The following is a 25,212-nucleotide window of genomic DNA, read 5'->3' on the forward strand; positions in this document are numbered from 1 at the left end:
GCAGAGTCTCACTCCATCACCCAGGCTGGAGTGCAGTGGTGCAATCTCGGCTCACTGCAACCTCTGCCTCACTGCAGCCTTTATCTCCCAGGTTGAATTCCACCTCCTGGGTTCAGGCAGTTCTCATGCCCCACCCTCCTGAGTAGCTGGAATTACAGGTGCTGCACCGGCACTCTCAACTAATTTGTGTATTTTTAGTAGAGACCAGGTTTTACTATGTTGGCCAGGCTAGTCTCGAACTCCTGACTTTAAGTGATCCTCCTGCCTTAGCCTCCCAAAGTGCCGGGATTACAGGCATGAGCCACCGTGTCCAGCCTCAGATTGTATTTCTATTGGATAGTGCTGCCCTAACTGGTTATTTTGTGTATGAAAGCTATTGATTTATGTATTTTTATTTATTTATTTATTTATTTTGAGATGGAGTTTCGCTCTTGTTGCCCAGGCTGGAGTACAATGGTGCAATCTTGGCTGACTGCAACCTCCGCCTCCCAGGTTCAAGAGATTCTGCTGCCTCAGCCTCCCAAGTAGCTGGAATTACAGGCAAGCAAAACCATGCCCAGCTAATTTTTTGTATTTAGTAGAGATAGAGTTTCACCATGTTGGTCAAGTTGGTCTAGAACTCCTGACCTCAGGTGATCCACCCGTCTCAGTCTCCCAAAATGCTGGGATTACAGGCGTGAGCCACCACGCCCGGCTGTATGTTAACTTTATTATTTTTTTTTTATTTTTTTTTACTTTTATCTATTTTTTGAGATGGAGTTTCATTCTTGTCGCCCAGGCTGGAGTGCGGTGGTGCAATCTTGGATCACTGCAGCCTCTGCCTTCTGGGTTCAAGCGATTTTCCTGCCTCGGCCTCCCGAGTAGCTGGGATTACAGGCGCACAGCACCATGCCCAGCTAGTTTTTGTATTTTTGGTAGAGGTGGGGTTTCACCATGTTGGCTAGGCCGGTCTTGAACTCCAGACCTCAAGTGATCTGCCCTCCTTGACCTCCCAAAGTGCTGGAATTACAGGTGTGAGCCACCTCGCCCTGCCTGTATGTTAACTTTATATATTCTACTTTACTGAATTTTATTGTTTGAGTCTTACTGTTGATTCTCTGGGGTTTTCCAGGCATTCTAATATATATGTGTACAAATAGAGAAAGCTTTACTTCTCCTTTTTCAATTCTTAACGCCTCTAATTGTTTTCTTTTACTTAACTGCATCTTTTCTGATCTTAACAGAAATGTCTCTGGTGTTTCCACATTAAGTAAGATGTTGGCTTTAGGGTTAAGGTTTATGTATTATAAGATAATTATTTAAAATTAGCCATATTAAAAAAATTTAATGTTAAAAAATATCCAGCGATTCCTCATCTCTTGAGTGTTTTTCATTAGGAATGGGTGTTATGGGTGTTAAACTTCAAAGGTTTTCTAGCATCTGTGGAGATAACCATGTTTCTCCTTAGACGTATTAATATGATGTTTTACATTATTTGATTTTTAAGTATTGAACTGAACTTGAATTCCTGGAATAAAGCTCACTTGATTGTGGTATATCCTTTTGTTTTGGAATCTGTTTACATTATTTAATATATTTACATCTATATTATTTTTAGGAGAGATGGGTCTGTGACTTCCGTTTTTGTTCTGTCTGTATTAGCTTTGAGTATCAATGTTATACTTGCCTCTTAAAAAGAATTAGGAAGTTTTTGGCTGGGCACAGTGGCTCATGCCTATAATCCCAGCATTTTGGAAAGCCGAGGAGGGGTGCGGATCACAAGGTCAGGCGTTCAAGACCATCCTGGCCAACATGGTGAAACCCTGTCTCTACTAAAAATACAAAAATTAGCCAAGCGTAGTAACACACGCCTATAATCTCAGCTACTCAGGCGGCTGAGGCAGGAGAATAGCTTGAACCTGGGAGGTGGAGGTTGCAGTAAGCTGAGAACACGCCACTGCACTCCAGCCTGGGACAGAGTGAGACTCCACCTCAAAAACAAAACAAAACAAAACAAAAACAGGAAATTTTCTTGTTTTTTACATTTTCAGTGATCTGGAACAATTCACATTGGGACCATCCAGGCTTTAAAGATTTGATAGAAATCCCTTTGCAAGCCCCCTGGACCTCTGGTGTGTTTTCTGTGGTCCTTGCTAGCAGTCTTCTCTCCTCTCTGGAAATTATTCTATCTCTAGTGAGGTTAATTTTGGTAAACCATCTTTCTGTAGTAAATTATTCTTTTCAACTAGATTTTCAAATTTATTTGCATAGATGTCTGCAAGGTAGTCTCGTCATAGTTTTAAATTTCTTTGCAATGATTATTTTCGCCTGTCATTTCTTAGTTTGTGTATTTTTCCTTTCTCCCTATTTTGCTTAAGTTAATAGTTTATGTATTTTGTTAGTTTTTTAAAATCATCTGAATTTATTATTTAGGTTTACTGTTTTTCTTTTTCTTTTCTTTTCTTTTTTTTTTTTTTTTGAGACAGAGTCTCGCTCTGTCCCCCAGGCTGGAGTGCAGTGGCGCGATCTCAGCTCACTGAGCTCCGCCTCCCGGGTTCACGCCATTCTCCTGCCTCAGCCTCTGGAGTAGCTGGGACTACAGGCGCCCGCCACCACGCCTGGCTAATTTTTTTGTATTTTTAGTAGAGATGGAGTTTCACCGTGTTAGCCAGGATGGTCTCGATCTCCTGACCTCATGATCCACCCGCCTTGGCCTCCCAAAGTGCTGGGATTACAGGTGGGAGCCACTGCGCCCAGCCTACTGTTTTTCTTTACCTCCTTTCTTTTATTTTTTATTTCAAGACAGAGTCTCATTCATGTTGCCCAGGCTGGAGTGCAGTGGCACAGTCACGGCTCACTGCAGCCTCAACTTCCCTGGGCTCGGGTGATCCTCCCCCCTCACCTTCTCAAGTAGGTGGTACCACAGGTGGGCACCACCACACTCGGCTAATTTTTTCCTAGTTTTTGTAGGAACAGCATTTCGCCAGATTGCCCAGGCTGGTCTCAAACTCCTGGTCTCAAGCCATCTGCCCACCTAGGCCTCCCAAAGTGCTAGGATTGCAGGCATGAACCACCGTGCCCAGCCTACCTTGTTAATTTCTGCTTTCGTCTTTATTTTCTTTCTGTGCTGTCTTTTGTTTTACTTTGTTGGGGTTTTTTCTAACTTTTTAATTTAGAAATTTTGTTCATTTTGTTTTTTCTTCCATTTTTATTGATAAAAGTGTTCAGCACGTGGAACTTTCCTCTGATCTTTTTCTTAACCATATCCCATGGAGTCTGATAGATAATTTTTCCTTTTTTTTTTGGTTTGTTTGTTTGGTTGGTTTTTGAGGTGGAGTCTCTCTCTGTCGCCCAGATTGGAGTGCAATGGCACGATCTCGGCTCACTGCAACCTCCGCCTCCTGGATTCAAGCAGTTCTCCTGTCTCAGCCTCCCGAGTAGCTGGGATTACAGGCATGTGCCACCACGCCTGGCTAATTTTTGTATTTTTAGTAGCGATGGGGTTTTACCATATTGGTCAGGCTGGTCTTGAACTCCTGACCTCAGGTGATCCACCCACCTCAGCCTCCCAAAGTGCTGGGATTACTGGCGTGAGCCACCACGCCCAGCCTCCATTTTTTTTTTAAAGAAATTCTGGGCTGGGCGCCATGGCTCGTGCCTGTAATCCCAGCACTTTGGGAGGCCGAGGCAGGCAGATCACTTGAGGTCAGGAGTTCGGAAACCCTGTATCTATTAAAAATACAAAAATTAGCTGGGCGTGGTGGCACGCGCCTGTAGTCCCAGTTACTGTGGAGGCTGAGGCAGAAGAATCGCTTGAATTTGGGAGGCAAAGGTTGTGGTGAGCTGAGATGGTGCCGCTGCACTCCAGCCTGGGAGACAGAGCGAGATTCCGTCTCCAAAAAAAAGAAATTCTGTAATTTCCATGTGTTTTTTTTCTTTCACTCGATAGTGTAATAGGCAGCTTTTAAGTTTCCAGGTAGGAGAAACTTTTTTGTTGTTAATAATTTACAGGTTTTTTTTCATTGTGATCAGAGAATATTGTTTTTGTTTTGCAAAACCTATTGATACTTTCTGAGGCCCAGTGTATGTCAGCTTTTGTAACTCCTCCATGTGTACTTGATAGAAGTGTATTTTCTTGGGTCTTGGTATAGAGTTCATTGTGTGTGTGTGTGTATATATGTACATATGTATTTACATATGGAGATGCATATATGTATACACCTCCATGATACATTAATTCTGTTGTTTAGGTCTTCTGTATATCCTTATTTTGTGTCCTCATGGCCTGTCTTCTGTGGCTTATTATTAATATGTTTCTGTGTTTTCTTGCATCTCCTGTTTCTGTGTTGTTTGGTGCACATTCCTGTTATATATTTTTATTTACTTGTGGCTTTTTGTGTTGAGAAGCGGCCACCTTCTGGTTGTGCTTTGTGCCTGCGGCCTGAGTCCTGCTCTGTCTGCGTTGTGATTGCTGCCCCTGCTCTCCTTCGGCCCATTTGTCTGACGAGGCAGCCTTGTCCTTGGCCCTTTGTTTCCAGCCTTTTTCTGAGTGCCTTGGTTTTAGGTCGTTCTCTTGTGTGAAGCAAACCTGAGGCTTGCTTTGTGAGCCAAATTGAAAATCTTCTCTTCAGTCAGTTAAGCCCATTCACACTTAGTGATATAACTATGTGGTTGGTCTCAACCCTGTCATTATTTTATAATTTCTGTATTTTCTATTTACTGTTTTTTTTTTTTTTATGTGTTGTGGGTTTTTTTGCTTTTCCATTTAAAAAAAAAAATTTGGCGCCGGGCGTGGTGGCTCACGCCTGTAATCCCAGCACTTTGGGAGGCTGAGGCAGGCAGATCGCCTGAGGTCGAGAGTTCAAGACCAGCCTGGCCAAGATGGTGAAACCCCATCTCTACTAAAAAATACAAAAATTAGCCCAGGTGTGGTGGTGCATACCTGTAGTCCTAGCTATTTGGGAGGCTGAGGCAGGAGAATTGCTTGAACCCGGGAGGTGGAGGTTGCAGTGAGCCGAGATTGTGCCACTGCACTCCAACCTGGGCGACAGAGCTAGACTCTGCCTCAAAAAAAAAAAAAAAAAATTGTCCAGGCACTGTGGCTCACGCCTGTAATCCCAGCACTTTGGGAGGCCGAGGGGGGCAGATCATGAGGTCAAGAGATCAAGACCATCCTGGCCAACGTGGTGAAAACCCTGTCTCTACTAAAAATACAAAAGTTAGCTGGGCGTGGTGGCGCGCACCTGTAGTCCCAGCTACTCGGGAGGCTGAGGCAGGAGAATTGCTTGAACCCAGGAGGTGGAGGTTGCAGTGGGCTGAGATTATGCCACTAAACTCCAGCCTGGCGATAGAGCAAGACTCCATATCAGAAAACAAAAAAAATTGGGGTATTAGGAAAATTGGTGCTTTTCTCCTAGTGCATTCCTATAGACTTGCATACCCCACTCATGCTCCTTGGGCCTGGGTTCCCTGTGTACCCCCTTGTGGCCTGCCGTGTTGGCATTAGGGGGTCCTCTGACACCCACTCATTGCCTCCACAGCAGGCAGTGAGTGAATTCCATTCTTTGTGTTTTGCTCTTTCCTGTCTCCCTGTCTCTCCTCTTGCCATTTTTTGTTGGTGGTGTTTCTGCTCTGTCAGAACACACAGTATTCTTAGGTATACAGTTTACTACAACAGGGCTCCCGCTGGCCTCTGCTGAGTGTTCCCAGGTGTCTTCAGGTTGATGAAGCTCATCCTCAGGCGGTGGCCTTGAGTAGGGCCACAGAATTCTCTGAGTTCTGGACAAGTAAACTTTGACCTGTTGTGTTGTCAATGAACAGATAGTTTGGTTGGATATAAAATCCTTGGATCAACTGATTTCTCCTGTTTAATATAGTGTGGTGGTTGTAAAAAATTTCTTCCTGATACCAAATTGGTTAAAGTTGTGTTTCATGTTTTTCTTACACCAAGATTTTATAGACTGATTATTCTAGTTCTAGTCAGGAAAAGAGAATATTAGAAATCTATTATGACAGCACTTCTAGCAGACATGCCAGCTCTGTTTCCTTCTCAAGTTGGAGCTGTTTTCTTCTAGAACTTCTTGTGGGTGGCTGCTGACATCATGCTTTCTTAGATCTTCACTTTTTGTACATCTGTAAACACTCCGGCCCCCTCTCACCCTTGCTCGTGCATCAGTTTCCCGGATCAGTGGACAGTGTTCTGTGCTTGCTTTCTGCTGCTTGAGTTTTTAAAAATCAAGACTCAGAATGCTTTCCCATGCCCTGAAGCACCTCTCTGTACAAACGTGTGGAGCCTGCTGTGGCTGGGGGCCGTCCTCACTCTCCAGTCACATCTGCTGTTCTGTGCCAGGATTGAGCTATTGGCTGCATTTCCTTTAACCTAATCTTTCCCTTCCTCCTGAGTGTAGATTACCAAAGGTTGACTTTCCCAGGCCTTTCCCTGAACACACCCAGCCTTCATTCCTAGACCACCCAGTCCCAGTGGCACCAGTGATTGTGGCCTCCACCCCGCTGTGTGCCCTCAGGGATACAGTTGGGATCTGAGATAGCCAAGGCTGTCATAGAGCAGGTCCTTAGAGAGAGACTCCTAAGTGACATTTCTGTGAACAAACACATTTGAAAGCACTTGCCTGGTGCTGTGTGAGTTGTCAAAAATATTAGCTGCTATTATGCAAGTAAAATGTGCCTCATGCTACCATGGAAATTCCCCAGTGGTAGAAAGAAATGGAGTGTTTATTAAAGGTTCTGAAATATTGTCCCGTGTTGAGGGCTGCAGGGAAATGGAGACTCACCTTTAACAAAGAAATGTCAGTGGCTCCTGTCCTCTTTGTTCACATCGATGAGGCTGAATGCTGTGTGCACTGCACCCCCAAACCCCGCCCCAGCCCAGATGTGTGCTGCTGGAGCCCCTTTGACACTTAAGGCTCACATAAGGCCCCGGCAATGTGCTCAAGATTGAATTAGATGAGTGACCAGAACAGAACAGAGGAGTAGAAATTCTCAAACTTGCCTGATCGTCTAGGAAATTGAGTAATTATTAATCAGTGATTTCCCTGCTATCCTGCCTATTTTCAAAGATGGTTGTGTAATTGCAGCATGAAATGTAGCCTTGGTTTTTGTTTGGAACAACTTGAAAGTCTTTGGCCAGGCACAGTGGCTCACGCTTGTAATCCCAGCACTTTGGGAGGCTGAGGTGGGTGGATCATTTGAACCCAGGAATTCAAGACCAGCCTGGGCAACATGGTGAAACCCTGTCTCTACCAAAAATATAAAAATTATACAGGCATGGTGGTGCGCACCTGTGATCCCAGCTACTCAGGAGGCTGAGGCAGGAGGATTACTTGAGCCTGGAAGACGGAGGTTCCAGTGAGCCGAGATCATGCCTGGGTGACAGAGTGAGACTTCATATAAAAAAAAGAAAAAAGTTTTTGATGAAATCTCTGGATGTCATATGGGTGAGATGAATCCTGGGAGAACCACCTTCCTGTAGGGTTGATGTCTGGGTCCTCTTCCTGTCAAGGGCACATTCGAGGGACAGCCCTTTCCTTAACATGGGCCTGCCCCCTGGGGAGCTTCTGCTGGCAGCTGTGCTCTGCCTGACTCTAATGGAGACTTAGGGCAGTCCCTGGGCTTGCGCGCAAATTAGATCTCTGGGAGTCTTCTTGCTAAAGGGCTCTCTGATGAGCTGCCTGTCATGTAATGACCAGTCACATGGGGAGTCTAGGTTCTAGCAAACATGTCTTCTAATGGGACCTGAAGCCACAGTTGCTTTGCTTAGTGGACATGTGAGTTCCGCAGTTTCCAGGTCAGACCTGGGTGTTCATAAGCACACCAAAGATATCTGTCCTCCTTTGGCCTTCTGTAAAATCTCATTTTAGAAAAAATATTTACAATTTTTGAAGTTGTTTAAATTGAGCGAGGCCAAATGATTTCTTCTGTTCTGATAAGATAGCCTGCTGTTGTAATTTGACTTTCTGCTTCTCTTTTATTTTACAGATGATGTCTTTCTACCTAAAGATATTGACCTAGACAGTGTGGATATGGATGAGACAGAGAGGGAAGTGGAATATTTCAAAAGGTAAATGTGGAGGCTGTGTGTCTGAAACCGTGGTGGCTGTGTGCTTGCCATACGTGTTTGGTTTTCTGTCTTTCCATGGCACTTCTAGCTGTCTTGGACGAAGTTACATCAAGCAAGCCAGGCAACCTGGCTACTGAAGAGCCTTGTAGTAGGACAGGCCAGCCACACACACCCCTCCCATACTCCCAACACTCATACAGTCACTTCTCCTCCCCCTCACATGCTAGAAAAACAGTTGATGGCAGTGGCTTCCCCCCACCCCTCCCCGCCAACTGGCTGTTGCACTTGTGAGGCGGTGGCTGTCAAAGCGTCCTGGGCCAGCAGCGTCTCCTGGGGATACAGGCCCCTCCTTAGACCTGTCGGATCAGATTGTGGGAAGGGGCCGGCATCTATGTTCTTGAAAGCCTTCCAGGTGCCCCTCACATATGCTGGTGGTTGAACACACTGGAGTGGTGTGCTTTTAAGAAGAAAAGTCACATTTTACATACTTGCTGTTTTCCTGATGGGCAGATTTTATCAGTGCTATGTTCTATAATGTTTTAACTACTATGTGAATTATTAATGGCAACAAAATTATATTTGTTTTATTTTATTTTTGAGAGGGAATCTCGCTCCATCACCCAGGCTGGAGTGCAGTGGCACGATCTCAGCTCACTGCAACCTCTGCCTCCCGGGTTCAAGCAGTTCTCCTGCCTCAGCCTCCAGAGTAGCTGGGATTACAGGCGCCCGCCACCACACCCGTCTGATTTTTGTATTTTAGTAGAGACAAGGTTTCACCATGGTGACCAGACTGGTCTCAAACTCCTGACCTCAGGTGATACACCTGCCTTAGCCTCCCAAAGTGCTGCGATTACAGGCATGAGCCACTGCGCCCAGCCTATTTATTTCATTTTTTTATTTTTTGAGACAGAGTCTCTCTCTGTCACCCAGGCTAGAGTGCAATGGTGTGATCTTGGCTCACTACAATCCCCACCTCCTAGGTTCAAGCGATTCTCCTGCCTCAGCCTCCTGACTAACTAGAATTACAGGGGCCTGCCACCATGCCTGGCTAATTTTTGTATTTTTGGTGGAAACAGGTTTTGCTATGTTGGCCAGGCAGGTCTCAAACTCTTGACCTTAAACGATCCACTCACCTCGGCCTCCCAAAGTGCTGAGATTATAGGTGTGATCAAGCGTGCATTTGTATTATAATAAAAACAACAAAACTGGACTAGAGGTTGCGCCTGGTGGCTCACGCCTGTAATCCCAGCACTTTGGGAGGCCAAGACAGGCAGATCACTTGATCAGGTCAGGAGTTCGAGACCAGCCTGGCCAACATGGTGAAACCCCGTCTCTACCAAAAATACAAAAATTAGCTAGACGTGGTGACAAGTGCCTGTAATCCCAGCTACTCAGGAGGCTGAGGCAGGAGAATCGCTTGAACCTGGGAGGCAAAGGTTGCAGTGAGCTGACATAGCACCATTGCACTCCAGCCTGGGCTACAGAGAGAGACTTTGTCTCAGAGAAAAAAAAAAAAAAAAAAGCCAGGCATGCACTTGTAGTCCAAGCTACTCAGGAGGCTGAGGCCAGAGGATCACTTGAACCTAGGAGTTTGAGGTTGCAGTGAACTATGATCACGGCACTTGCACTCTAGCCTGGGCAACAGAGCAAGACCCTGTCTGGAAAAAAAAAAAAAAAATTTCCCCTAGTAGCTGGGATTACAGGTGCCCGCCACCACGCCCAGCTAATTTTTTTATTTTTAATAGAGCCGAGGTTTCACCATGTTGGCCAGGCTAATCTCGAACTCCTGACCTCAGGTGATCCACCCGCCTTGGCCTCCCAAAGTGCTGGGATTATAGGTGTGAACCATCACGCCCAGACTGTCAAAATTTTTAAATACACAGAACTAAAAAGATAATTAAAACATTGCATATGAATGCTGAAACATAATGAGTTAAAGATTTCCCTTGAGAAATTAGGAAAAGAACAATAGAATAAACCCAAAGAATATATAAAGAAGGAGATAAGAGAGATAATGAAATAGAAAACAAAGATTTGGTAGAGAAGATCAACAAAGCTAAAATTTGATTGATTGAAAACACCAAATAAATCTTTAGGAGACAGATTAAGAATAATAGAGAAAAAAGGACACAAAAAATAGCATAATTAGATGGAAGAAGAATTAGGATGTTGATAATTATCAAAGTCAGGTGATGGCTATGTTCATTATGCTATACTATCCGTTTTTGTGTGTGTTTGAAAATGTCTGTAATTAAAAAAAAAAATGTTTTGTCCGGGTGCTGTGGCTCATGCCTGTAATCCCAGCACTTTGGGAAGCCAAGACAGGCGGATCACTTGAGGTCAGTTCAAGACCAGCCTGGGCAACATGGTGAAATCCTGTCTCTACAAAAAATACAAAAAAAGTAAGCCAGATATGGTGGCATGCGCCTGTAGTCCCAGCTACTCAGGAGGCTGAGGTGGGAGGATGGCTTGAGCCTGAGAGGTGGAGATTGCAGTGAGCCGAGATGGTGGTGCATCTACCCTCCAACCTGGGTGACGAGAGCCCTGTCTCAAAAAAAAATTTTTTTTTAATTTTGTAAATATATAAGTGAAAAGGAGGAAATAACTACAGATACTGGAGAGATTAAAATAAGAGAACACTGGGAACAACTTCATTACAATTGACTTTAAAACTATGAAATGCAAAATCAACCCAAGGTAAAAATAGCCTGAATGGTCCAATAACTACTAAAGAAATGAAAACAATAGCTGTAAGTCTCAGTGAGAAAACTACATTTTAACAGTTTTACCGAGAGTTCTACCGAACTTTCAGACTTTCAAAGAATGGATTATCCAGTCTTGAGCAAACTACCAGTGAATTTAAATGAGTGAGACAGCACACACACAAATGAATACTCCCTACTTTGTTTTATGAGACAAGTAAAATTCTGATACCAAAATCTGCCCAAAACAATACCAGAAAAAAGGAAAAATCACAGGTTTATCTCGCTCATATTAGATGCAAAAATCCTAAAGAAAATATTCCCCAGGAGGCTGAGGCAGGAGAATTGCTTGAACCCAGGAGGCAGAGGTTGCAGTGAGCTGAGATCGTGCCATTGCACTCCAATCTGGGCAACTAGAGCAAGACTTCGTCTCAAAAATATTCTCATACCTACATCGGTGTAATTTTTTAAAAAAAGAAACAATATACCAAATCCAGCAGTGTATTTTAAAAAGCAGTATACCATGACGAAGTTGGTTTATCCCAGGAACGCAAATAGTGTTTCATATTAGAAAATCCACTTTATTGACCAGGTGTGGTAGCTCACGCCTGTAATCCCAGAACTTTGGGAGGCCGAGGTGGGCGGATCACCTGAGGTTGGGAGTTTGAGATCAGCCTGACCAACATGGAGAAACCCCATCTCTACTAAAAATACAAAATTAGCCAGGCGTTGTAGCACATGCCTGTAATCCCCGCTACTCAGGAGGCTAAGGCAGGAGAATAACTTGAACCTGGGAGGCGGAGGTTGCGGTGAGCCAAGATTGCGCCATTGTACTCCAGCCTGGGCAACAGAGAGACACTCTGTCTCAAAAAAAAAAAAAAAAATCCTCCTCCTTCCTTCCTTCCTCCCTCCCTCCCTCCCTCCCTCCCTTCCTTCCTTCCTTCCTTCCTTCTGACAGGGTCTCACTCTGTCACCTAGGCTTGAGTGCCATGACACAATCACTGTTCACTGCAGCCTTGACCTCCCCAGGCTCAAGCAGTCCTCCCACCTCAGCCCTCCAAGTAGCTAGGACTACAGGCACATGCCACCATGCCTGGCTAATTTTTTTTTTCTTTTTGTAGAGATGGGGTTTCGCCACATTGCCCAGGCTGGTCTCGAACTCCTGGCCTCAAGTGATCTGCCCACCTCAGCCTCCCAAAGCGCCAGAATTACAGGTGTGAGCCCCCGCACCCAGCTAGAAAATCCACTAATGTTAGTTGCTACATTAATATATTAAACAAGAGCCATATGATCATGGATCAGTAGATTTCAAAAAGAAAGTATTTTATATTCAACCTTAAATTGTAATTCCTAGGCTAAAGGAGTATAAAAGAGGAACTAAAACTCAATTTTACAGATGATCTAATTGTCTACATAGGAAATATAAAAGAACTTAACAGCAAGGGGCTAACTGTGTAGGATCAGTACAGAAGTTACTTGCTTTTGTTTTTTGTTTTTAAACAGAGCACGGTGGCTCACACCTGTAATTTCAACATTTTGTGAGGCTGAGGTGGAAGGATCACTTGAGCCCGGGAGTTTGAGACCAGCCTGAGCAACATAGCGAGATACTGTCTCTACAAAAAATAAAATAATTAGCCAGGTGTGGTGACATGCACCTGTGGTTCCAGCTACTCAGGAGGCTGAAGTGGCAGGATCCCTTGAGCCCAGGAGATCAAGGCTACAGTGAGCCAGGATGCACCACTGTGCTCCAGCTTGGGCAACAGCGAGACTCTGTCTTAAAAAAAAAAAAAAACAAACAGTAATTTTTCTCTACACCCACACCACAAATAATTAGAAATGTAGCTCAAAAGAGCATTTATAATAGCACCAAAATCTCTCAGTATCCACGGATAAATCTGACAAAAGTTGCATAAGACTTGTATACAAAAGACTGAAACTTTATTGGAAAACATTAAAGAAGATCTAAACCACAGAGATTCATTATCCAAAGATAGGAAGGGTTAGTATCATAAAGCTGTCAAGGACCGGGCATAGTGGCTCACACCTGTAATCCCAGTGCTTAGGAGACCAAGGCGAGAGGATGGCTTGAAGCCAGGAGTTTGAGACCAACCTGGACAACATAGACCACAACTCTACAACAAAATTAAAAATTAGCCAGGTGTGGGCCAGGCGCAGTGGCGCACGCCTGTAATCCCAGCACTTTGGGAGGCCGAGGCAGGCGGATCACGAGGCCAGGAGATCGAAACCATCCTGGCTAACACGGTGAAACCCCGTCTCTACTAAAAATACAAAAAATTAGCCAGGCGTGGTGGCGGGCACCTGTAGTCCCAGCTACTTGGGAGGCTGAGGCAGGAGAATGGCGGGAACCCGAGAGGCGGAGCTTGCAGTGAGCCAAGATCGCGCCACTGCACTCCATCCTGGGCAACAGAGCAAGACTCCGTCTCAAAAAAAAAAAAAAAAAAGCCAGGCATGGTGGTACATGCCTATAGTCCCAGTTACTCAGGAAATTGACACAGGAGGATCCCTTGAGCTCAGGAGTTTGAAGCTTCAGTCAGCTATGCTTACGCCACCTCGCTCCAGCCTAAGTAATAAGAGAGATCCTTTCTCCAAAAAAATTAAAACAAAAGGCAAACCATTAGGATCCCACAGCAAGCTTTTGTCCAGTAAACTACAAAGAGGTCTTCAGCCTGACCAAGGAGCCTCATGGCAAGACCAGAGGAGGTGCTGCTGCTTCATGGGTTTGCAGCTAGTGAGCCCTCCCTCTCTCCTGCTGGAGGAAGGTGTGAAATGACGGGAGTCCCTAACCACCACTCCGGGGAGCATAACTGTTAAATTACTTTGGAAAACAGTTTGGCAGAATCTAGCAAAATTGAAGTTGTGCCTCCCATGCAACCCAACAAACAGCTGCACACTTGTGTGCATGACTAGAGGTTCTCCTGCATGTCCCAGGGGCGGGGCAAGCGTGAGGCAAGCAGCAGCATCTGTCTGTTCACTGCCGTGTGTTCATACCGCAGCGAAGACGAACAGATTGTCACCTCATGGAGAACTCTCACAGACATAACGTTGAGTGAAATAAGAAGCTGTAAGACCATGTACGTACAGTACAGTTCCCTCTATACGAGGCCACACAGCACAACCATACTAACATTTAGGATGCCATAGAGAAGTCATGAAATTACCAAGAACTATGGTGAACTAATTACTCCAAACACTAGGGCAGTGGCTACCTCTTGGGAGAGGACAGCACGGCACCATGGTTAGCAGTGTCAGGTTTTGTGACCTGGGGGTGCTGTGACTCAGGATTCTGCATGCTGGTTATGTGGCTGTCCTGTGTGTTAGACACCGTGTGCATGTCTCACGTAGTAGTCTGCAGTTGACAAAACAGGCTTGATGCAGAGGCCACTGTGTCTCAGGTGCAAGTGGTGTGGGGAGGGACAAAGCCAGGTCACACTGGGCCTGGGACCTTAGAGAGCAGCGTGAGTTCTGTGCCCGTGCTGCAAGAACCTGTTGAAGCTGTGCGATGGTTTGGATTGGATTTCTTCCCTGAATGGCGTGGAGCAGGAATGTGGTTGATGTTCTTGAGCATTCTATTCCAGCTGCTGTGTCGAGAAGGGGCTCGGGGGACAGGGTCACACATGCACTAATGGAAACAGGATTAGTGATTGTCAGAGTTAGGAGGGGACAGCAGAGGCAGAAGGTAACATCACAAACTCAGGGCTTGACCAGCTGGGGCCAGGGAAAGAGAATGTGGATTCTGGGAGGTGACACAGCCTTTCCAGTTTGGGGGAGTGAGGGGATCAGTCTCATAGAGGCTGCAAGGCAAGAACGCTGTTGGGCATTCACGAATGTTTGTGGTTGAATAAATAAGCCGCAGTTTAAGCAGCCATAACTAAACCTAATAGATGGGTGACAGTAATAACCATTTTCAGGTTTCATTCAAGTTTGGAGACAAATAAATACATAAGTAAGTAAGAGACAGGGTTTTGCCATGTTGCCCAGTCTGGTCTGGAACTCTGGAGCTCAGAGGATTCTCAGACCTTCCAGAGTGCTGGGACTGCAGGAATGAGCCACCACACCTGGTCCAGTGTTTCAGTTTTGCTTACAAAAGTATACTTTAGGCCGGGCACAGTGGCTCACGCCTGTAATCCCAGCACTTTGGGAGGCCAAAGCGGGAGGATCACAAGGTCAGAAGATCGAGACCATCCTGGCTAACACGGTGAAACCCTGCCTCTACTAAAAATACAAAAAAATTAGCCAGGTGTGGTGGCAGGTGCCTGTAGTCCCAGCTACTCGAGAGGCTGAGGCAGGAGAATGGCGTGAATCCAGGAGGCAGAGGTTGCAGTGAACCAACATCACCCCACTGTACTCCAGCCTGGGTGACAGAGCGAGAGTCTGTCTCAAACCAAAAAATAGTATCCTTTAGGCCAGGCACGGTGGCTCACGCCTGTAATCCCACTTTCGGAGGCCAAGGCGGGTGGATCACGAGGTCAGAAGTTCAAGACCGGTCTGGCCAAGATGTTGAAACCCCCTCTCTACTGAAAATAGAAAAATTAGCAGGACGTGGTGGTGGGTGCCTGTAATCCCAGCTGCTCGGGAGGCTGAGGCAGAGAATTGCTTGAACCCAGGAGGCGGAGGTTGCAGTGAGTTGAGATCATGCCACTGCACTCCAGCCTGGGCAACAGAGCAAGACTCCGTCTCAAAAAAAAAAAAAAAGTTTGAAGTAAAAAAGACTAATTTAGAATTTAAAATTTGATTTTAGGAAGTATGTCACATATCAAAGGTTTAAAACACTTGATATCAAAATAAGATCATCACAAAAGAAGTTATTCATTTAACCAAACTAATAATTCAGAGGTTTCAAAAAGCAAAAACCTTTATGTTTTGATAGAAGACTCTGGTTTTGGAGGGTTGGGGTTTTTGGGTTTTTATTTTTATTTTTATTTTTATTTTTTGAGGCAGGGTCTCACTCCGTTGTCCAGGCAGTGGTGCAATCAGGGCTCACTGCAGCCTTGACCACCAGGCTCAGGTGATCTTTCCACCTCAGCCTCCTGGGTAGCTGGGACCACAGGCGTGCGCCACCACCCCCAGCCTGAGACTCAAGTGTTCTCAACAGTCAGAAGACATAATGAAAATGGCATGAGGCCAACAGAATGTCTTTTTTTTTTTTTTTTCAGCTTACTCAAAAGATAATTGACAAAATATTTTATTATCTCTTATTAATACTACATGAAATCTTATTGAAAAGAGAAACCCAGTTGCATCAGTGTATTACTATTAATTGTAGTAAAATCTTTTAAACAGATCCATCCAATTTCAATCAGCTTTGACCACACAGGATTTCCATAAATCTTTTATAACCTCTTAGAATTTTCCCATTCACTTCCTTTTCCCAACTTTCTGTATTCATTTATTTTCTTTTCCATCTTTTTTTCAGCTTAAGACCACTTTTAAATAACCTCTAAAGTAGTCAAAATCACTTTTTCCTTTGACAGAACCACATCCTCATGTTGTTCTTATAACCCTCCTTACCAAAACACATCTTACTTTTTCTTATATATTTTATATATAGAACTGTTTTCCTGCTTATCTCTACTTTGAGTTACCATGTTAGTCAGAATTTTAACTTTTAGTAACCTTAAATTATAGTGAAAACCTAAGAAATAAGCAATTATTAATATTTTGTTTATCTGAAATAAGCCAGGCACGGCGTTCACACCTTGTAATCCCAGCTATTTGGGAGGCTGAGGTGGAGGATCACTTGAGCCCAGGAGTTTGAGGTGTGAGCTGTGATTGTGCCGCTGCACTCCAGCTTGGGATAGATAGAGTGAGACCCTGTCTCAAAAACAAAACAGAGGATAGAGAAAGAATTTAAGCTTTCCAGTCAATGAAGCTTTACATTATTGGCAGAAATCATGTCAACAAAAAGAAAAGCGGGCTGAGAAAGTGCATATCATTATCAAGGGTTACTGAAGAGAGGAATTCAGTCAACTGAGAAGGTTTTTTTATTATGATTTCTTTTTTTAACTTTTTGAGATGGAGTTTTGCTCTTGTCACCGAGACTGGAGTGCAATGCTGCAATCTCGGCTCACTGCAACCTCCGCCTTCCAGATTCAAGCGATTCTTCTGCCTCAGCCTCTTGAGTAGCCTCGATTATAGGCACCTGCCACCATGCCCAGCTAATTTTTTTGTGTTTTTAGTAGAGACAGAGTTTCACCATGTTGGCCAGGCTGGCCTCGAACTCCTGACCTCAGGTAACCCACCTACCTCCGCCTTCCAAAGTGCTGGGATTACAGGCGTGAGCCACCGCACCTGGCTCTGTCTCTATTTTTTAATTAAATTTAAAAACTGTATATATATATATATATACATATATATATATATATATATGTATATATATATATAGAAGGTGCTTGCCTGGGCAACACAGCAAGACGTCATCTCTACAAGAAGTAAAATCAGCTGGGCATGGTGGCACACTACTGTAGTAGTTCCAGCTACTTGGGAAGCTGAGGTGGGGGAGGGTCGCTTGAGCCCAGGAGGTCGAGGTTGCAGTGAGCTGTGATCGCACCACTGCACTCCAGCCTGGGCAACAGAGTAAGACCCTGTCTCCAAAAAAAAAAAAGTTATCACATCCAGAGAGGCAGTGAAATGTGAGAGCAGGCACATCCTACCCGCTCCCCCCCCTCAAGCTGAGTAATCCACCTACTGTATTGTATAGATTCTAGATAGAGTGTGGCCAAAGTAGCTGTAAATTAATCTCTTAATGTTGTCATAGGGATAACTCATATCCTATAGTTCAACAGTTTATAGCCAATCACTATCAATATAATTTCTGTAAAGCAATGAGAATTCTTGACAACTTTTTTTTTTTTTTTTAAAGGCAATAGTCTTGCTCTGTCACCCAGGCTGGAGTATAGTGGTATGATCTTGGCTCACTGATCCCTTGACCTCCCAGGCTCACTTGATCCTCCCACCTCAGCCTCCTGACTAGCTGGGACTACAGGCGTGGGCCACCAATCTCAGCTAATTTTTATTTTTATTTTTATTTTATTATTATTTTTTGAGACGAAGTCTCGCTCTGTCGCCCAGGCTGGAGTGCAGCAGCGCGATTTCGGCTCACTGCAAGCTCCGCCTCCCAGGTTCACGCCATTCTCCTGCCTCAGCCTCCTGAGTAGCTGGGACTACAGGCACCCACCACCATGCCCGGCAATTTTTTTTGTATTTTTAGTAGAGACGGGGTTTCACTGTGTTAGCCAGGATGGTCTTGATCTCCCGACCTCGTGATCCGCCCATCTCAGCCTCCCAAAGTGCTGGGATTACAGGCGTGAGCCACCACGCCCAGCCTCAGCTAATTTTTAAAATGTTTAGTAGAGACAGTCCTCATTATGTTGTCCAGGGTGCTCTCAAACTCCTGGATTCAAGTGATCTATCTGCCTCGGCCTTCCAAACGTTGGGATTAGAGGCATGAGCCACCAAGCCTGGCCCTGACAAACAGCTTTTGTAATCACCTCCTCTCCTAATTTGTTCTTTTTTCTTAAAAACTTAAGTTGTTCTTTCTAACCCCCTTCCCTTTCTAAAGAGGCAAGAGATTTGGGTTTCAGGGGAAGAAAAGGAAAACTGCCTTCTCTGGCCTTGCTTCACAGCATGGGATCCGGGTCCCGGTACTGGCAGTTTGGCTCCCTGCCTCCTGTGGCTTCATTTTTTTTGGCCTAAATTACACAGCATGCTTTTTAAATTGCTGCTTCCTATTGTAATTCAGACCTTTTTCCTCCTTAAATTTGTGACCAAGGCCAGGTGCGGTGGCTCATGCCTGTAATCCCAATACTTTGGGAAGCTGAGGCAGGTGGACCACTTGAGGTCAGGGGTTTGAGACCATCCTGGCCAACATGGTGAAACCCCACCTTTACTAAAAATACCAAAAAAAAAAAAAAAAAAAAAAGCCGGGTGTGGTGGTGCACATCTGTAATCCCAGCTACTCTGGAGTCTGAGGCGGGAGAATCTCTTGAACCCAGGAAGAGGAGGTTGTAGTGAGCCCAGATCGTGCCATTGCACTCCAGCCTGGGCAACAAGCGCAAAACTCCGTCTCAAAAAAAAAAAAAAAAATTGTGACCGGCTGGGCGCAGTGGCTCACGCCTGTAATCCCAGTACTTTGGGAGGCCGAGGCGGGTGGATCACGAGGTCAAGAGATAGAGACCATTCTGGCCAACATGGTGAAACCCCGTTTCTACTAAAAGTACAAAAATTAGCTGGGCGTGGTGGTGCTCGCCTGTAGTCCCAGCTACTCGGGAGGCTGAGGCAGGAGAATTGCTTGAACCTGGGAGGCAAAGGTTGCAGTGAGCCGAGATCGCACCACTGCACTCCAGCCTGGCAACAGCAAGACTCCGTCTCAAAAAAAAAAAAAAAAAAAAATTGTGACCAATTGCTGTTAGTTTTAAACTGGTGCATGAAGGTGAGTTCTCTCCCTGGCCCTCAAGAGATTTGGAAGTTTGTTTTAGAGAGTGCTCTCAGTCACTTAAGGATGTAAATCTTACTTACTTATTTATTTATTATTTTTTGAGACACAGTCTCTCACTCTGTCATCCAGGGAATTAGTTAAGCAGCATTCCCGCTGAGACTGGATTTGAAACAAAGTTACAGTTCCTTAGAGCCACTACAGATTTCTTTCCTCAATGGATACCTTTAGCTTAGGATAACCACTAATAGGAATTAATTTGAATTTACTTAAAATTATTTATGACTCTTGACCATTTGGGATACCCAATTGTCATCTTTTCTACTAAAGGAAACTAAAATATTGCTCTCTCAAATACTGGGTATTGTTGAGCTGAAGACACAGTGCAGGGGCTCTCTCCACCTCTCCTATGTTTGCCTAAAGGTAGGACATAAATCCTTTTTTACTGAAGACAGCTACTCAGCAGCCCACAGATGGCGCCAGTGAGGCAGAGGAATCTGTGAGCAGACTTTAAACCCCAAAAGACTTTTTAAAAATAAAGTCTCAGTTCAGGCTGAAGTGAAGTGGCCTGATCACAGTTCATTGCTGAGACTACAGATGCGCCACCATGCCTAGCTAATTAAAAAAAAAAAAAAAATTTTTTTTTTTTTTTGTGATGGAGTTTTGCTCTTGTTGCCCAGGCACGCTCTCGGCTCACCGCAACCTCCGCCTCCCGGGTTCAAGCGATGCTCCTGCCTCAGCATCCTGGGTAGCTGGGATTACAGGCATGCGCCACCACGCCTGGCTAATTTTGTATTTTTAGTAGAGGCAGGGTTTCTCCATGTTGGTCAGGCTGGTCTCCCCGACCTCAGGTGATCCGCCCACCTCACCTCGGCCTCACAAAGTGCTGGGATTACAGGCGTGAGCTGCCACACCCGGCCCAATTTTTTTTTTTTTTTTTTTTTTTTTTTGGTAGAGAAGGCATCTCTTTATGTTGCCCAGGCTGGCCTCTGGGTATCTTTCCACCTCAGTCTTCCAAAGTACTAGGATTACAAGCATGAGCTACCTCCCCAGCCCAACCCCATAGGTTTACCTTCCCTCATTTTCCTGATTTTTGGCACTAGTCCCATGGGCAGTTTCATTTTTCTATTTTCCTGTCTCTTTAAATCTTCCACCTGGCATTTGTGCATAGACTGTCAGCTGAGAAGCTGAGACCTTAGAAAATATGGCCTGACAGATGTGGGTTGCACCCTATTCGCAGCTAGCAAGACTTTCTTTAAGCTGTTCTTGAGAGGGGCCTGGGGCTGAAATTTTGTTCCCTCTTTAGGGACCTTGGTTAAAGCCATAAAGGGATTCTTAATTTTGGTCTCATGCATGTCTGTGTGTGTTGGCTTTGAGTCATTTGTGCAGGTATGCCCTTGAATGATTATAAATTTCTCATTTATATTTAGAGTATGATAGGGGTTTTTTGTTGTTTTGTTTAGCCTTCTCCTAAGCTAAATGAAACCATATACTCAGAAAGGAAAGTTTATTAAAACATTCAAAGACAAACAGCTTTAAATAGTGATTACCCTAGACCTCTAATAAGCAAATATGTTCCACATCCAAAACTTTTTTTTTTTTTTTTTTTTTTGGTGGGGGCACAAAGTCTGGTTCTATCCGTCCAGGCCAGAGTGCAGTGGCGCATCCTCAGCTTGTTACAGTGGGTAGCTAGTCAGGCATGAGCAGGGCAGGGGAGGGCCTCCTCCATCCACCAGGGATGTCAGGTGACCATCAGGTGATGGTTAGGCAGTTGTCACACTGCCTCTGTAAAATAATAATTGGTCACAGCCAGCATCAGGGAAACCGAAGCTGGTGATCAGCAGCTTCCCGATAAAATCTCAGGAGTTGGGCAAGTGGACTCAAGCACGTGCACTAAGGCGCAGAATGGTGGAGTTTAACCAGTGTGTGACCTTCCAGGTACTTTGCACCGGGAAGGGAAGATCGCCTCAGGTGAGCATGTGCACGCTCCAGTAAACACACTATGCGTGCTCCCTCCCAAGTGCTAGCAGGCCACTGTGTGTGTGCAGGTAGCCCACCCCAACGGAGGAATCGGGAGAAGGGACACAAGGCCCTGAAGTATGCCAACACCTAGAACCCTACATCAGAGGCCAGACAGGGCACTTGCCTCTCAAGTTGCCCACTTGGCCTCTTCCAAGTGCACTTTCCTTCCTTTTGTTTCTGCTCTAGAGCTTTTTAATAAACTTCCACTCCTGTTCTAAAACTTGCCTCAGTCTCTTCTGCCTTATGGCCTTTGGTCAGATTCTTTCATCTGAGGAGGCAATAATTGAGGCTGCTGCAGACACGCACGGATTCGCCGCCGGCAACTCAGGTACCTGCCACCGGCAACAGGCTCGCTGCAGCCTCTGTCCACCAGGCCCAAGCCATGCTCCCACCACAGCCTCCCGAGTAGCTAGGACCACAGGTGTGCGCCACCACACCTGGCTAATTTTTGTATTTTTTGTAGAGATGAGGTTTTACCATGTTGCCCAGGCTAGCCTTGAACTTGTAAGCTCAAGCGATCCACCCACCTCAGCCTCCCAAAGTGCTGGGATTATAGGCTGAGCCACCACAGCAAGACTTTATTATTTTTGAGACAGGGTCTCACCTTTGTCACCCAGGCTGGAGTGCGGGGGCACCATCACAGCTCACTGCAGCCTTGACCTCCCAGGCTCAAGGATCCTCCCACCTCAGCCCCAAGCAGCTGGGACCACAGGCACATATGTGTACTGCCACTCCTGGCTAACTTCTTACTTTTTGTAAAGATGGAGTCTCACTGTGTTGCACGGGCTGGTCTCAAACTCCTGGGTTCAAGTGATTCTCCAACCTCAGCCTCCCAAAGTAGTAGGAAAACAGGCATGAGCCACCGTGCCCAGCTTCAGATCTCCTTCTTGGTGTCAGTTTCAGGAAGGAAAAACCAAGAAACAAGAATGTTGACTATTTGCCCGGCTAAAACCTGACACAGAAATGCTTTTAAACAGCTTTAGAGTTGAAAGTTGACTTAATTAGAAGCTGATATTTAGGATATATGTGTATACAATTTTTTCGAGGCCTCTGCCTTCTTGGTGGCCAGGCGCGGTGGCTCACGCCTGTAATCCCAGCATTTTGCGAGGCCGAGGCGGGCAGATCACGAGGTCAGGAAATTGAGAGCATCCTGGCTAACACCGTGAAACCCCATCTCTACTAAAAATAGAAGAAATTAGCCGGGCGTGGTGATAGGTGCCTGTAGTCCCAGCTGCTTGGGAGGCTGAGGCAGGAGAATGGCATGAACCCGGGAGGCGGAGGTTGCAGTGAACCGAGATCACACCACTGCACTCCAGCCTGGGCAACAGAGCAAGACTCCGTCTCAAAAAAAGAAAAGCTTCTTGGCCAGAGAAGAAGCTACAAAAAATACAAAAATTAGCTGGGTATTGTGGTACGCGCCTGTAGTCCTAACTATTTGGGAAGCTGAGGCAGGAGAATCACTTGAACCCGGGAGGCAGAGGTTGCAGTGAGCCAAGATCGCGCCACTGCACTCCAGCCTGGGCGACAGAGACTCCATTTCAAAAAAATAAAAAATTAGCTAGGTGTGGCCAGGCACGGTGGCTCACGCCTGTAATCTCAGCACTTTTGGAGGCCGAGACAGGCGGATCACTTTAGGTCAGGAGTACAAATCAGCCTTGTCAACATGCTGAAACCCTGTTTCTACTAAAAATACAAAAATCAGCTGGACGTGGTGGCGGGCATCTGTAATCCCAGCTACTTGGGAGGCTGAGGCAGGAGAATCACTTCAACGTGGGAGGCGGAGGCTTCAGTGAGCTGAGATCGCGCCATTGCACTCTAGCCTGGATGACAAGAACAAAACTCCTCAAAAAAAAAAAAAAAAAAAAAAAACTGGGTGTGGTGGTGCATGCCTGTAGTCCCAGCTACTCAGGAAGCTGAGGCAGAGAATTGCTTGAACCTTGGAGGTGGAGGTTGCAGTGAGCCGAAACTGCCACCGAACTCCAGCCTGGGCAAGAGAGTGAGACCCTGTCTCAAAAAAAAAGGATTTCAACATGTGGCCCAGGCTGGTCTCAAACTCCTAAGTTGAAGTGGTTTGCCCTCCTCAGCCTCCCAAAGTGCTGGGATTACAGGTATGAGCCACCACACCCTGCCTGGGCCTGGTAATTTAAGGGGGCTCACAGCTCTCACATTAAAAGTTTCTTTTCTTTCTCAGGACTCCCTCCGCCCACCCACTCCTCCTCCCGAATCCTTTCCCCTTCTCAAGTGCAGCCTGTGGCAGGGCCTGGAGGGGACCCTTGACACCGTGCCCCTCACCGAGAATCTAAAACCCTGACCCCGCAGTGAGTTTCTGGCAAGAACAGGAGCGTGATGGGCTTTGCCAAGCACCAGCTTGGTTGTGGGCTGCTTCCTTCAGTGACTGTTTGGCTTTTTGTCTTTGCAGGTTCTGCTTGGATTCTGCTAGACAGACCCGACAAAGACTGTCTATCAACTGGTCCAATTTTAGCTTGAAAAAAGCCACCTTTGCTGCCCACTGAATGAGGACTGCCTGGAGAGGGACACGCGAGAGGCAGGCCAGGCTGCACCACCCCAAGAGCCACGCCCCTCGCTGGCGCCCCAGAGCCGTGGTGCTTGCCAAGGGCTGTGCAGAGCTGGTGCTGCCTGAAACCCCAGACCGAGAAGTTGATGCTCGGCCCACGCTGTTAGCTCGTGTGCGTGTAGTCTGTGCGTGAGACTCCTTCGATTGTAGCTCTGTGCTGTCGGATTGGAACAGTAGTTCCCGCCAAGTCCTCCCACCGCCGCGGCCTCGGAGGCCTGGGCCGTGGCCAGATAGGAGTTTGCATCATCCGCGTGGCTCCGTTGCCTCTGCATTGCGCCCTGTCCTGTCATCTGTCCTCACCGGGGTATCGGCCGTCACTCAGCTCTCCTGTGCCCCTGCGTCCCACCCTAGGCGGGCTGGGCGGGGCAGGCCTCCTTTGTTCTCCACAATCTACTGTCTCCGAGTGTACACATTGCGCTGTTTGTGTTTGATCCCCCCGACTTGTAGCCAGCTTGTGTAAGATCCCTTGCAGAACGAGAAAGTTAAAAACAAGCCCACCCAGTACTCACACCATCAAGTCTGTTATAGAGTGTACGACTGTATTAACACGGAGGCCTGCCTGGCTACTTTTTTAACATATTGTTAAGTAATATTAAAATCATGTCTTTCTTTTTGAAAGATGGAATACATTAGTACAGCAGGAGACCTCGGCTGCTTCTTTCTGCTGGGGGAGTGGGGGGATAGTGGGAGAGGGCGTACAGGTGACGTGTCCACCATGGGGAGCCAGGGCACCACCCTGGAGCAGGTCCCAGGTCTCTCCAGGCAACAGCTCAGTGATCCTGGTGCCCCCGCCATCCTCTGTGTGCCAGGCAGAGCAGGCAGCCGGAGACAGAAAGCTCCCAAGGAGCTGCATCCTGGTTACTTCTTACCACCTAGAACACTAGGTAACTCCTACTTCTCCCAGCCGCATGTTCAGCCTGTCTCTGTGTGCCCCATCAGAGTATGACTTCACCCTGAGTGAAGGTGAAGAGGGCAGGGCCTGGCTGGGGAGAGGGTAGGGAGGGCCAGCTTCTGGAGGTATCGGACAATGAGGCCACAGGATTTCCTGGTGGACAGGACGCAGGTAGGAGAAAGAGGTGAAGACCTGCGCTGTGTGCCTGGAGGTGGGACTGGAGACCAGTTCTGGATGGTGAGTCTGGGATGCCCACCGGCCACCCAGGTGAGAGGTCTGGAACTGGGGTGGTGGGACTGGAGACCCAGTTCTGGACAGTGAGTCTGGGATGCCCACCAGCCACCCAGGTGAGAGGTCTGGAACTGGAGACTGCTGTTCATGGACAGAGCCTGTGTGAGGGCCCCGCAGGGGTGAGTAGATGGGATAGGGACCCGAGCCGTGGAACCAGGAAGGCAGAGGGGGTGAGGAGGCTTCGAGGCAGGTCAGGGGAGACAAGGCCCAGGGCACCCCCAC

General features: G+C 46.3%; 1 protein-coding gene across 8 annotated transcripts in view; it reads left to right on the top strand.

Moving 5' to 3' along the window:
* The window catches only part of FAM193A (family with sequence similarity 193 member A), a 195,522-nt gene extending 171,072 nt beyond the window's left edge, over window positions 1-24,450 (top strand). For 5 of the 8 annotated variants that reach the window (XM_063664421.1, XM_054486584.2, XM_063664417.1 and 2 more), the window contains 2 exons: window positions 7,975-8,056; window positions 23,652-24,450. In XM_063664421.1, the coding sequence (XP_063520491.1) occupies window positions 7,975-8,056; window positions 23,652-23,745 (176 nt within the window). In that variant the 3' untranslated portion in view covers window positions 23,746-24,450. Of the gene's footprint in view, window positions 1-7,261; window positions 7,434-7,974; window positions 8,059-23,651 lie in introns of those variants that run through there. The other 3 variants (XM_063664419.1, XM_063664420.1, XR_010126197.1) reach the window with 2 other exon arrangements.
* Window positions 24,451-25,212: the final 762 nt, after the last annotated feature.

This window comes from Pongo pygmaeus, chromosome 3, assembly GCF_028885625.2.
Source record: "Pongo pygmaeus isolate AG05252 chromosome 3, NHGRI_mPonPyg2-v2.0_pri, whole genome shotgun sequence".
In the NCBI taxonomy this organism is placed as follows: Eukaryota; Metazoa; Chordata; class Mammalia; order Primates; family Hominidae; genus Pongo; species Pongo pygmaeus.